This window comes from Triticum dicoccoides, chromosome 2B (genome assembly GCF_002162155.2).
Source record: "Triticum dicoccoides isolate Atlit2015 ecotype Zavitan chromosome 2B, WEW_v2.0, whole genome shotgun sequence".
Lineage (NCBI taxonomy): Eukaryota > Viridiplantae > Streptophyta > Magnoliopsida > Poales > Poaceae > Triticum > Triticum dicoccoides.
Window position 1 is genome coordinate 169,935,610 of NC_041383.1, and position 9,941 is coordinate 169,945,550.

A 9,941-nucleotide genomic window follows, 5' to 3' on the forward strand; every position below is an offset into this window, starting at 1 on the left:
TTTGGTCTGGCCCATGCAGATCCAGTAGGATAGATAAATGAGCCCTCGTTTGGGGATCTGCTGGAACTGGGCGGCCCAACTCGAAGCCCATCGGTCCAGCCCACGCACGCACCACTTTCACCCGCTAAACCCTTCCTCCTTAAAACCCCTTTCTTCCTCTCCCTCGCCGCCACGGCGCCGCTTTCCGTTCCCGCAAAAACCCTAATTCCCCCCTCCCCCCCACCCCACCCGCCGCCATGTCGTCCACGCCGCCGGCCGTCGCGTCCCCCGCCTCCGAGCACACCAAATCCAAGAAAAAGAAGAGCAAATCCAAGGACGCCTCCGCCGACCCCGCCGCCGCCGCCGCCGATACCACGTCGCTGGCGGACGCCGAGGCGAAGACTGATGGGTACATGATCAAGCCCCAGGCCCTGGTCCCGTCCCTGGACACCTCCACCTGGCCGCTCCTCCTCAAGAACTACGACCGCCTCAACGTCCGCACCGGCCACTACACCCCGCTCCCCTCCGGCCACTCGCCGCTCAAGCGCCCCCTCGCCGAGTACCTCCGCTACGGAGTCATCAACCTCGACAAGCCGTCCAACCCCTCCTCCCACGAGGTGGTGGCGTGGATCAAGCGCCTCCTCCGCGTCGAGAAGACCGGCCACAGCGGCACGCTCGACCCCAAGGTCACCGGCAACCTCATCGTCTGCGTCGACCGCGCCACACGCCTCGTCAAGTCGCAGCAGGGCGCAGGTAAGGAGTATGTGTGCATCGCCCGCTTCCACGCCGCCGTTCCAGACACGGCCCGCGTGGCCCGCGCGCTGGAGTCCCTTACCGGGGCTGTGTTCCAGCGGCCTCCGCTCATCTCGGCTGTCAAGCGCCAGCTCAGGGTGCGGACGATTTATGAGAGTAAGCTTCTGGAGCATGACGCCGAGCGCCACCTTGCTGTGTTCTGGATCTCTTGTGAGGCTGGAACCTATGTCCGGACGCTCTGTGTGCACCTTGGGCTGCTCCTTGGCGTCGGTGCACATATGCAGGAGCTTCGCCGTGTCCGGTCAGGTATCCTCGGAGAGCAGGACAACATGGTCACCATGCACGATGTGATGGATGCCATGTGGGCGCTTGACAACCACAAGGATGAGTCTTACATAAGGCGTGTGGTGATGCCACTTGAGGTAATTCTTACTAGCTACAAGAGGCTTGTTGTGAAGGACTCTGCTGTTAATGCTATCTGCTATGGTGCCAAGCTTATGATTCCTGGGTTGCTCCGGTTTGAGAATGACATTGATGTTGGGGAAGAGGTTGTTCTCATGACTACCAAGGGGGAGGCGATTGCCATTGGTATCGCTGAGATGCCTACTGCTGTTATGGCAACTTGCGACCATGGTGCTGTAGCGAAGATCAAGAGGGTTGTGATGGACAGGGACACATACCCAAGGAAGTGGGGACTTGGTCCGGTGGCACTGAAGAAGAAAAAGATGATCGCTGAGGGCCTCCTTGATAAGCATGGGAAGCCAACTGAGAAGACCCCAGCTGAGTGGCTTCGAAATGTGGTACTTCCTACTGGTGGTGATGCCATGATTGCTAGCCTTGCAGCTGCTTCTGAGCCCGAGAAGGTGAAGGTGGAACAACAGGATGTGGTGCCAAGTGAGGAGGTCAAGGAGAAGAAAAAGAGGAAGAGTGATGAGGATGATGTAACTGCTTCTACACCTGCAAAGAAGATGAAGGTGGAGGAGGTCACTGAGGCAGTGGAAGGGGAGAAGAGTGAGAAGAAGAAGAAGAAAAAGAAAGAGAAGGGAGAACCAGGATCAGCTGTTTCGGAGGCAGTGAAGGAGGAGAAGAACAGTCTGTCTGATGAGGAGAAGGGTACCAGCGAGAAGAAAAAGAAGAAGAAGAAGAGCAAGGAAGGCGGTGATGATGTCGCTCCAGAGAGTGCAGAAGTTGAGAAGAGCGAGAAGAAAAAGGACAAGAAGAAGAGCAAGGAAGGCGGTGATGATGTCGCTACAGAGAGTGAAGTTGAGAAGAGTGAGAAGAAAAAGGAGAAGAAAAAGAAGAAGAAAGACGCAGAGGAGGCGGCACAATAGGTAGAGCTAGTAGTTTACATCGGCTGGTAATGTTATTTGGTTGCAATTGTAGGGGAGTTTGAACTACCTGTTTTATTTGCCCTGTACCCCTTGCAACCGTCTATGGTTTTGTAGGCCTAATGTACTATGTTAGGTTACTGCCATTCAACCAAAATGCTATGGTAATTAGAGAGATTTCCCATTAAATTTCTTGGACAATGAAGCTTGTTTGCTATATCTGTTATCAGTTGATGCAATTAATTTTGCTCCCATCTCATTTTAGTAGTCCACTCTACTGAAATATCTGGCTTGCTAATTCCATCAATCTGCTGTTTGCTGATACTTAGCTGAAGTAGAGTTTACCAGCCCTAATATTTTCACCACACTGCTGTGAGAGCATGCTTTCATATGTTGATATATATACTCCCTCTGTTCACTTTTATAAGACCTTGAAGACATTTCAGACAATGTACAAAACAGCCCATTTTGAGTTGTCTAAAATGACTTACAAAAGTGAACGGAGGGAGTACATGCTTGCAACCATCCAGAAACCTATCATCATTCCGTGCACTGAGTCTTAAATTCTATGAGTGGCATATATATGTTTATGGTAGGACCAGAAGATATATGTGTGTTCCTGGCATGATTATTGAAATATTGATTTATCCTGTGTAACACAAGTGGTATATATGTGGTGCATAACAGCCTAGTTCATCATATTATAGTACTCATATTCGGATCGGAGAGAGTGTCATTTGGTTTCAATTGTGGGAGAGTTTCTTGCTCTGTACCAGTTGCGACCGGCTATGGTTTGGTAGTCCTAATGTAGTATCTTTATTATTAGGTTATAATGCCACTCAACTGAAATGAGGCATGCATTGCATTGTCTGTTTCAAGTTAATGAAGTGAAATTTGCTCTCGTCTCACTTTAGTAGTCTGCTGTAGTCAAATGGCTGGCTTGCCAATCTTCAATCTACTGTCTGCTGATATTGTTAACCTTATATAAGTAGAAAAAAGTCTAGTCAGAACATTTCAACCACGTTAATGTGCAAACTTCATTTTCTACGTTCTCAGGCATGTATTCCTGTGTCTGTTATCTGAATTCAATGAATTTTGTTCTCACCTCATCTCAGTTGTCTGCAGTCTACAGTTCTGATATTTCTGTTTCTTTTTTGTCAATATGATCTACCTGCTGTTATTCTGGAGCCAAAGTGAAATTGCTTAGTCCATGTGGATGTGGAAACTTAGTTTCCTATGTTTGAATACATGCTTACATTACCCATGAGTCAATATTTTGGCCCTGAAATCATTGTCTGCACCGAGAATCTTAAATTCTCGGAGTGACATGTTTGATTGAATTTGCCATTTTCACTTGTTTAGTAGATGCAGCTCGGCATGTATTGTGTTCCTCTCGGCTTGTTCATACCAGCATTTGCTTTGCTGTTTAAAGTGCTGTATGTGTGGTGCATAACAGCATACCTGATAAAACTCTGTTATAGATGGCATGACCAGACGAGGCGTATTTTCCTTCGGTATAGATATGTGGCGAACGTCCACTGGGGGGTGAGATCCCAGCGAACGCCCCCATAGCAGTCTGGATTTGACGGTGGCTGATTTTGCCAAACTCCCCGCAAATTAAACAAATTGCCATGGCAGTTTGGTAAAATGCCACCCCCAGCCGTGGCGATCGTTCGACAGGGATTGGCGTCCATTTTCCTTGGCATTGAGCTGGAGAAATAGTTGTCATCTTGCTTCTTCAGCTATTGTGAACTCCTATGCTGCGCAAGTATATGCCTGTATGGAGCCGACGTTTTCTGGTCTGGTTGGTGCGCGCGCTCTGTGCATTGTTTTTATCTATTGCTGTGCGACGTTTTCTGCAATGTTATTTTTTTGGAACCTTTGTTGCTTTTAAGTTCAACTCTTAGTTGTTGCTAGCCTTCGGATTTGCTTCAAAACGACTACGCGATTCCTCACCCAGTTTCTAGCCATCCTTTTTGCCGAGCTTTTGTTGGATCTTCATCTCCATTCTTCATTGGTGATAGTGGCGGTCTTTGACGGAATTGGCAACGACAACGATGTTGAGCCACTTGGGGTGCGTATTCGATTTCAACCAACATTACATGAAATGGAAGTGCTTCTCTGTCCCAAAGAACAATGTGCATGAAAGACCTAGAAAGAAAAGACATGATCAACAAGTTGTACGTTTGACCATTTGACCAACACATAGAGCATGTCTGGTAAAATGACCAATACATGTTGCATACCGGCCAAATGACCAACACAAATAGAACAACAAAAATTTACGAGCTCTTGGAGTGCCGCACCATTTAAAGTTGCGGTACTTGTTGGTGGCCTCTTGATGAATGGTGAATCATCGAAAATGAACAACTTCTAGTTGCCGTTATGGATCACTCCCGCGATAAGGATTATAGTGCTTTTGCTCATGGAACCAAACATGCATACTTGTCCAAAAGGTACCGCCCCTTTGCTCCGTGGCATAAATTAGATCAATGGTTGTGGCCAATCACACATCAACCAACAATTCATCATCTTTCATGTTGATTCCCCTCCCCCTCCCCCTCCACCCTCCCCCCTCATCTTTTTTGGGTCGACACCTCGGCGGTCAGAAGTCGTCCGGATCACCATCTGGCTATTGGTTGGTGTGCGTCTGTTGGGTGTCCGACATCTGGGTGTGCGTCGGCTAGGTGTCCGACATCAGAGTGTGCGTTTGCTGGATGTCCGGCTTCGGCTAGGAGTCGTCAAACAACTTGCATGTCTTCATGGCCGGCGTTGTCGTGAATGATGTTCATCAGTGCCTCCTCATCCGTCACCGCACTTGGTTGAGACACTCCGGCAAATAGAGACCGTGCACCAAAGGGTGAGGGAGACACATCCGACATTCACGAACGGACAAGCGCAAACGACTGTGACTCACTGAGGCTCTGTGAAGGTGTAGTCCCTGTTAAGGTCAATGCTGATGACACTTGATGGCCGATGGTGACGGTAACGTCGGCTAGGGCGGTGATTGCATGACCGATACCAGCCGTGTGAATCACTTTTTGCGGAGGAGGTGTTGGGTGACAATCGTCGTCATACGTTCTCCCTCTTCTTCTGTTTGTGGTGGTGGGTGTTGTGTGTCGATGTATTGTCCTTGCGTGCGGCCACCGCCAACTGGTCCTCCCGCTCCGGCGTGACGACGGTCGTCTCGATCGTCTCCATTGCAGCGGTGGACGACAAACGGGCGAGAATTGGGTGGTGGGCAGCAACGAACAGAGCGGGGCAAGCGGGAAATGGCAGGCCTTCATGCGGAGGCAGTGGTGGATTTGTCCAAATGCATAGACTCCACCTTTGCTTTGGCTGGGTACGGGGTGTCAAATGCGTACGTGACAGATGTTCGGACTCCTAACAGACGGCTTTTGGTTTATGAAATTTCAGACGGCTGGATGAAGCTGCAAACGTTTGATGCACGACATTGGATGGCCAAAAACATGCGGATAACACGGTGCAAAACATTTACGAGGGATTTGATGAACCAACGTTGGAGTTGCCCTAACTGCCGTTGGAAGTTGGAGCAAGTACGCTTTCTGTCCCTTTCCGAGGGATTGTAAATACCCATGACCCGAGCGTGCGCCTAGAACCACGTCTTGGTGAGATGGAGGTGCGTGGGCAGATACAATATTTATGGTTATGAATTTAGTTCATGATTCCGATATTCCTAGGCGTTTTAAGTTGAAAACTAGATCAGGCTGGCGTGTGGCTCTGGTACACGAGTCGTATATTTTTGCACGTGTTTCCCTGCCGTGCCCGTGTGCACCAGTACCACTCATTTTTCACCGGAAAATGTTCATTTTAAACCCTGAACTCGTAGACGTTCGGCGAAACGAACCTTCAAGTCAAAATCCCGGTCGATTGCACTCTGAACTATGCAATCCCGGTCTAAATCAAACCCTGACAAATGTCAACCGGGATTTGTCTAGCTGGTGGGCCAAGGAGCACCCGTCCTCCGCGCTGGGCCAGCCCATTTATATTTTTGTTTGCTAAAAAAATTATCTTTCGCGGTTGGTGGACAGCGAGCAGGAGCAGGAGCAGGATGTGGAGGACAGCGAGAAGGAGCAGGTGGTGGTGGATGTGGAGGACGACAGCGAGGGGGAGGTGGCGCCTGCCGACGACGACGTGTACGTGGTGGCGCCGGTGATCCCGCAGCTCGGCGACAGGAGCATGCCAATCGAGGCGGAGACTTACATCCGCGTCGGCATTCGCCACTCCGACCGCATCAAGAAGATGAAGGACATGCAGAAGTGAAGATAGAGAAGTTAAGTTTCTAGTTCAGTGTCTAGTTCATTATGCACTGAGAAATGCAGTTAAGTTTGTACTCAGGACTGGAGAAATGCAGTTAAGTTTCTATGTTAAGTTTGTATGTGAGGTACTGGACAAATGCAGTTATGTATGCACTGTCAGAGTTTTTAGTTAAGTACTGAACAAATGCAGTGATCAAATGTACTGAAGATGTTCAAGCATAAATGTTTTCAACTCTGTTGTCCTCTTTGTTTTAATCCAAAAAATTATAGTAGCAGAAATTGTGCCTCAAATTAACAGAAGCAGAAATTTAGGACAAGTGTGGCACAAATTTAGCTCAGTATCACAAATTTTGTAATCAAATGGATGGCCCTTTCTTAGCATTTAGTGCCTCCTTGTATGCAGCAAGATTGAACACAAAATGTTGTGGAACTCTAGGTTGAGAGCTTGGTTGTGAGCTCTGTTGAGAGCTTGGCTGTGAGCTTTGTTGAGATGTAGGTTCATTGATCCTTAGGGTTTCTGGTTTTCTTCTAACTTCCAACTTCTTTGGCCTAGGTTGCACAGCCATTGCCTTGCCTTTTATATCAGTAGCCTGCAAACAAGTTTTTCATTAGTATAAACAAAAAAGCAACCAAGTTTTCATTAGTAGAAACAAAAAGCAACCAATTTTTCATTAGTACTAACAAGTGTCATCTTAACCTGCTTTTCAAACACAACTTTCTGTGTCTGAAGAGCATCAAAAGCCTCTTTGTCTTGCTTCTTTTGTTTTGCAACTTCTCTGACCAAATGAGCATTTCCATGATGTTTAGCTCCATCATTGTTCTTACAGCTTGATCTATTATGTCCTTGCCTTTTGCAAGAACTACAAGTGATCTTGCCACCTACTTTGCTCATCTTAGTACCCTTAGGTTTTTCTCCTTCCTCTCTCCTTCTTTCTGTTTTAGGCCTTCCAGGCAAGCTAATGTGACCAGGTGGTTGTGGCTTTGGATTTGTTGAAATAGGCCAACTCTCCTCACCCTCCAAAGGTTGTAAGCAATGATCATATATATTGTTGTACACTTCTATGGAGTAGCAAGGAGCAATATAATCATCAATTTTCTGTCCTGTTTTATAGATAGCACTAATGGCATGGCAGCGGGGTAAACCTGACAGCTGCCAATATCTACACGAGCAAGTCCAGAGCTGCAAGTTAACAGTAAATTTGAATTTCTCATGCTCTTGCACTTCAAATCCATCTTTCCCATTCCACAGCACATGGCAGAAACCTGATCTCCTTATGTTTTGCTTCAGTTTTTTGAAAATGTTGGGACATATAGTTCCTTTCCAGTTAACTGACTTCCCTCTATTTTCTTGTACCCTCACCATAATTTTGCACCTGATCCACTCAAGCATTGAGACAATAGCAAGGTACCTAGCTAACAGGATGTAGTTGTTGAAAGATTCACACATGTTGTTATCAACTGAATCACAATTAGACCCCAGCTTCATGTAGGCCCTACTCCAATGTACTGGATCAGTGTTCATCATATCTTTTGCACCCTCAACAGTAAATTGTGCTAGCCTGGCCCTGTTGTAGTTGAAAATCACTTTGTTTGGTGATTTTGCACATCTCCAAAACCTTTTTTGAAGATCATGGTCTGGGTGTTTTTTCTTCCAATTAGCATATATGTGTCTTGCACACATTCTATGCTCAGCTTTAGAAAAAATGTCCTCCATTGCCCCTATAAGTCCCTTTTGTTGATCTGACATAAATACATATCCATCTCCTTGATTGCTTATTTTCAAGTCCTGGTTTATTTTGGCAAGAAACCAGAACCATGACTCATAATTTTCTTTCTCCACAACAGCCCAAGCAATAGGATACATCTGGTTATTTGCATCTCTTCCTATAGCACACAACATCTGTCCATAGCAAGCACCTTTGAAAAAACAACCATCAATGCCAATAACTTTTCTACAACCTGCCAAGAAACATTTCTTCAAGGCATCAAAACACATGTAAAACCTTTGAAATGCATATGACCCATCCTTTTCATTATGGTCCAACTTCACTGCAACTGTGCTTCCAGGATTAGTTCTCAGCAGCTCTAACTGATAATTAAATAATTTTGAGTACTCTCCTTCAGTGGAATGCAATAGTTTCTGCATGACCATTCTCTTTGCCTTCTTGCACTGTGCAACTGTCACATCAGCAAATAAGTCCTCAAGTACAGTTTTCCTCAAATCTTCTAACTTCCAATTTGGATTTGCTCTTATAAGCCTGCCATATTTTGTAGCAATAACAGTTGATGTGACCAGTTTGTTATCTCTTCTTGGAATGCAATGGTGCTCATCTACAAAGGTAGACACATGTAGCCACTTATTTCTAGTAGTTTTAGAAGCATAGATCATCCAGTTGCAGCCAGGCCAAGTACACTTTGCACCTACTTTATGATTTTCATCCTTTGTGAAAGCAATATGCACATGTTTCTTAATGCCATATTTTATTAGAGCTTTCTTCATCTGATGTCTTCCTCTAAAAACCATTCCTATCTCAAATGTAGGAATTTCTGATTTGCTGTCATATTTTCTCCATTCACTTTTCCTTCTCACTAGCTGTGTGGCCCCCTCACCATCACTTTCCTCATCAAAAGAACAGGAGCAGGATGTGGAGGACAGCGAGAAGGAGCAGGTGGTGGTGGATGTGGAGGACGACAGCGAGGGGGAGGTGGCGCCTGCCGACGACGACGTGTACGTGGTGGCGCCGGTGATCCCGCAGCTCGGCGACAGGAGCATGCCAATCGAGGCGGAGACTTACATCCGCGTCGGCATTCGCCACTCCGACCGCATCAAGAAGATGAAGGACATGCAGAAGTGAAGATAGAGAAGTTAAGTTTCTAGTTCAGTGTCTAGTTCATTATGCACTGAGAAATGCAGTTAAGTTTGTACTCAGGACTGGAGAAATGCAGTTAAGTTTCTATGTTAAGTTTGTATGTGAGGTACTGGACAAATGCAGTTATGTATGCACTGTCAGAGTTTCTAGTTAAGTACTGAACAAATGCAGTGATCAAATGTACTGAAGATGTTCAAGCATAAATGTTTTCAACTCTGTTGTCCTCTTTGTTTTAATCCAAAAAATTATAGTAGCAGAAATTGTGCCTCAAATTAACAGAAGCAGAAATTTAGGACAAGTGTGGCACAAATTTAGCTCAGTATCACAAATTTTGTAATCAAATGGATGGCCCTTTCTTAGCATTTAGTGCCTCCTTGTATGCAGCAAGGTTGAACACAAAATGTTGTGGAACTCTAGGTTGAGAGCTTGGTTGTGAGCTCTGTTGAGAGCTTGGCTGTGAGCTTTGTTGAGATGTAGGTTCATTGATCCTTAGGGTTTCTGGTTTTCTTCTAACTTCCAACTTCTTTGGCCTAGGTTGCACAGCCATTGCCTTGCCTTTTATATCAGCAGCCTGCAAACAAGTTTTTCATTAGTATAAACAAAAAAGCAACCAAGTTTTCATTAGTAGAAACAAAAAGCAACCAATTTTTCATTAGTACTAACAAGTGTCATCTTAACCTGCTTTTCAAACACAGCTTTCTGTGTCTGAAGAGCATCAAAAGCCTCTTTGT

At 46.0% G+C, this 9,941-nt stretch overlaps 1 protein-coding gene across 1 annotated transcript; it reads left to right on the forward strand.

Annotated features, from left to right (window-relative positions):
* Positions 1–220: 220 nt before the first annotated feature.
* On the forward strand, positions 221–2,319 carry LOC119362834 (H/ACA ribonucleoprotein complex subunit 4-like). The gene has a single exon (XM_037628099.1). The coding sequence runs from the start codon at positions 237–239 to the stop codon at positions 2,061–2,063; it is 1,827 nt and encodes a 608-aa protein (XP_037483996.1). The 5' UTR covers positions 221–236; the 3' UTR covers positions 2,064–2,319.
* The last annotated feature ends 7,622 nt before the right edge of the window (positions 2,320–9,941 follow it).

Bases quoted from the DNA above. Each gene is read 5' to 3' on its own strand.
- LOC119362834 (XM_037628099.1), top strand. From the start codon at position 237: ATGTCGTCCACGCCGCCGGCCGTCGCGTCCCCCGCCTCCGAGCACACC.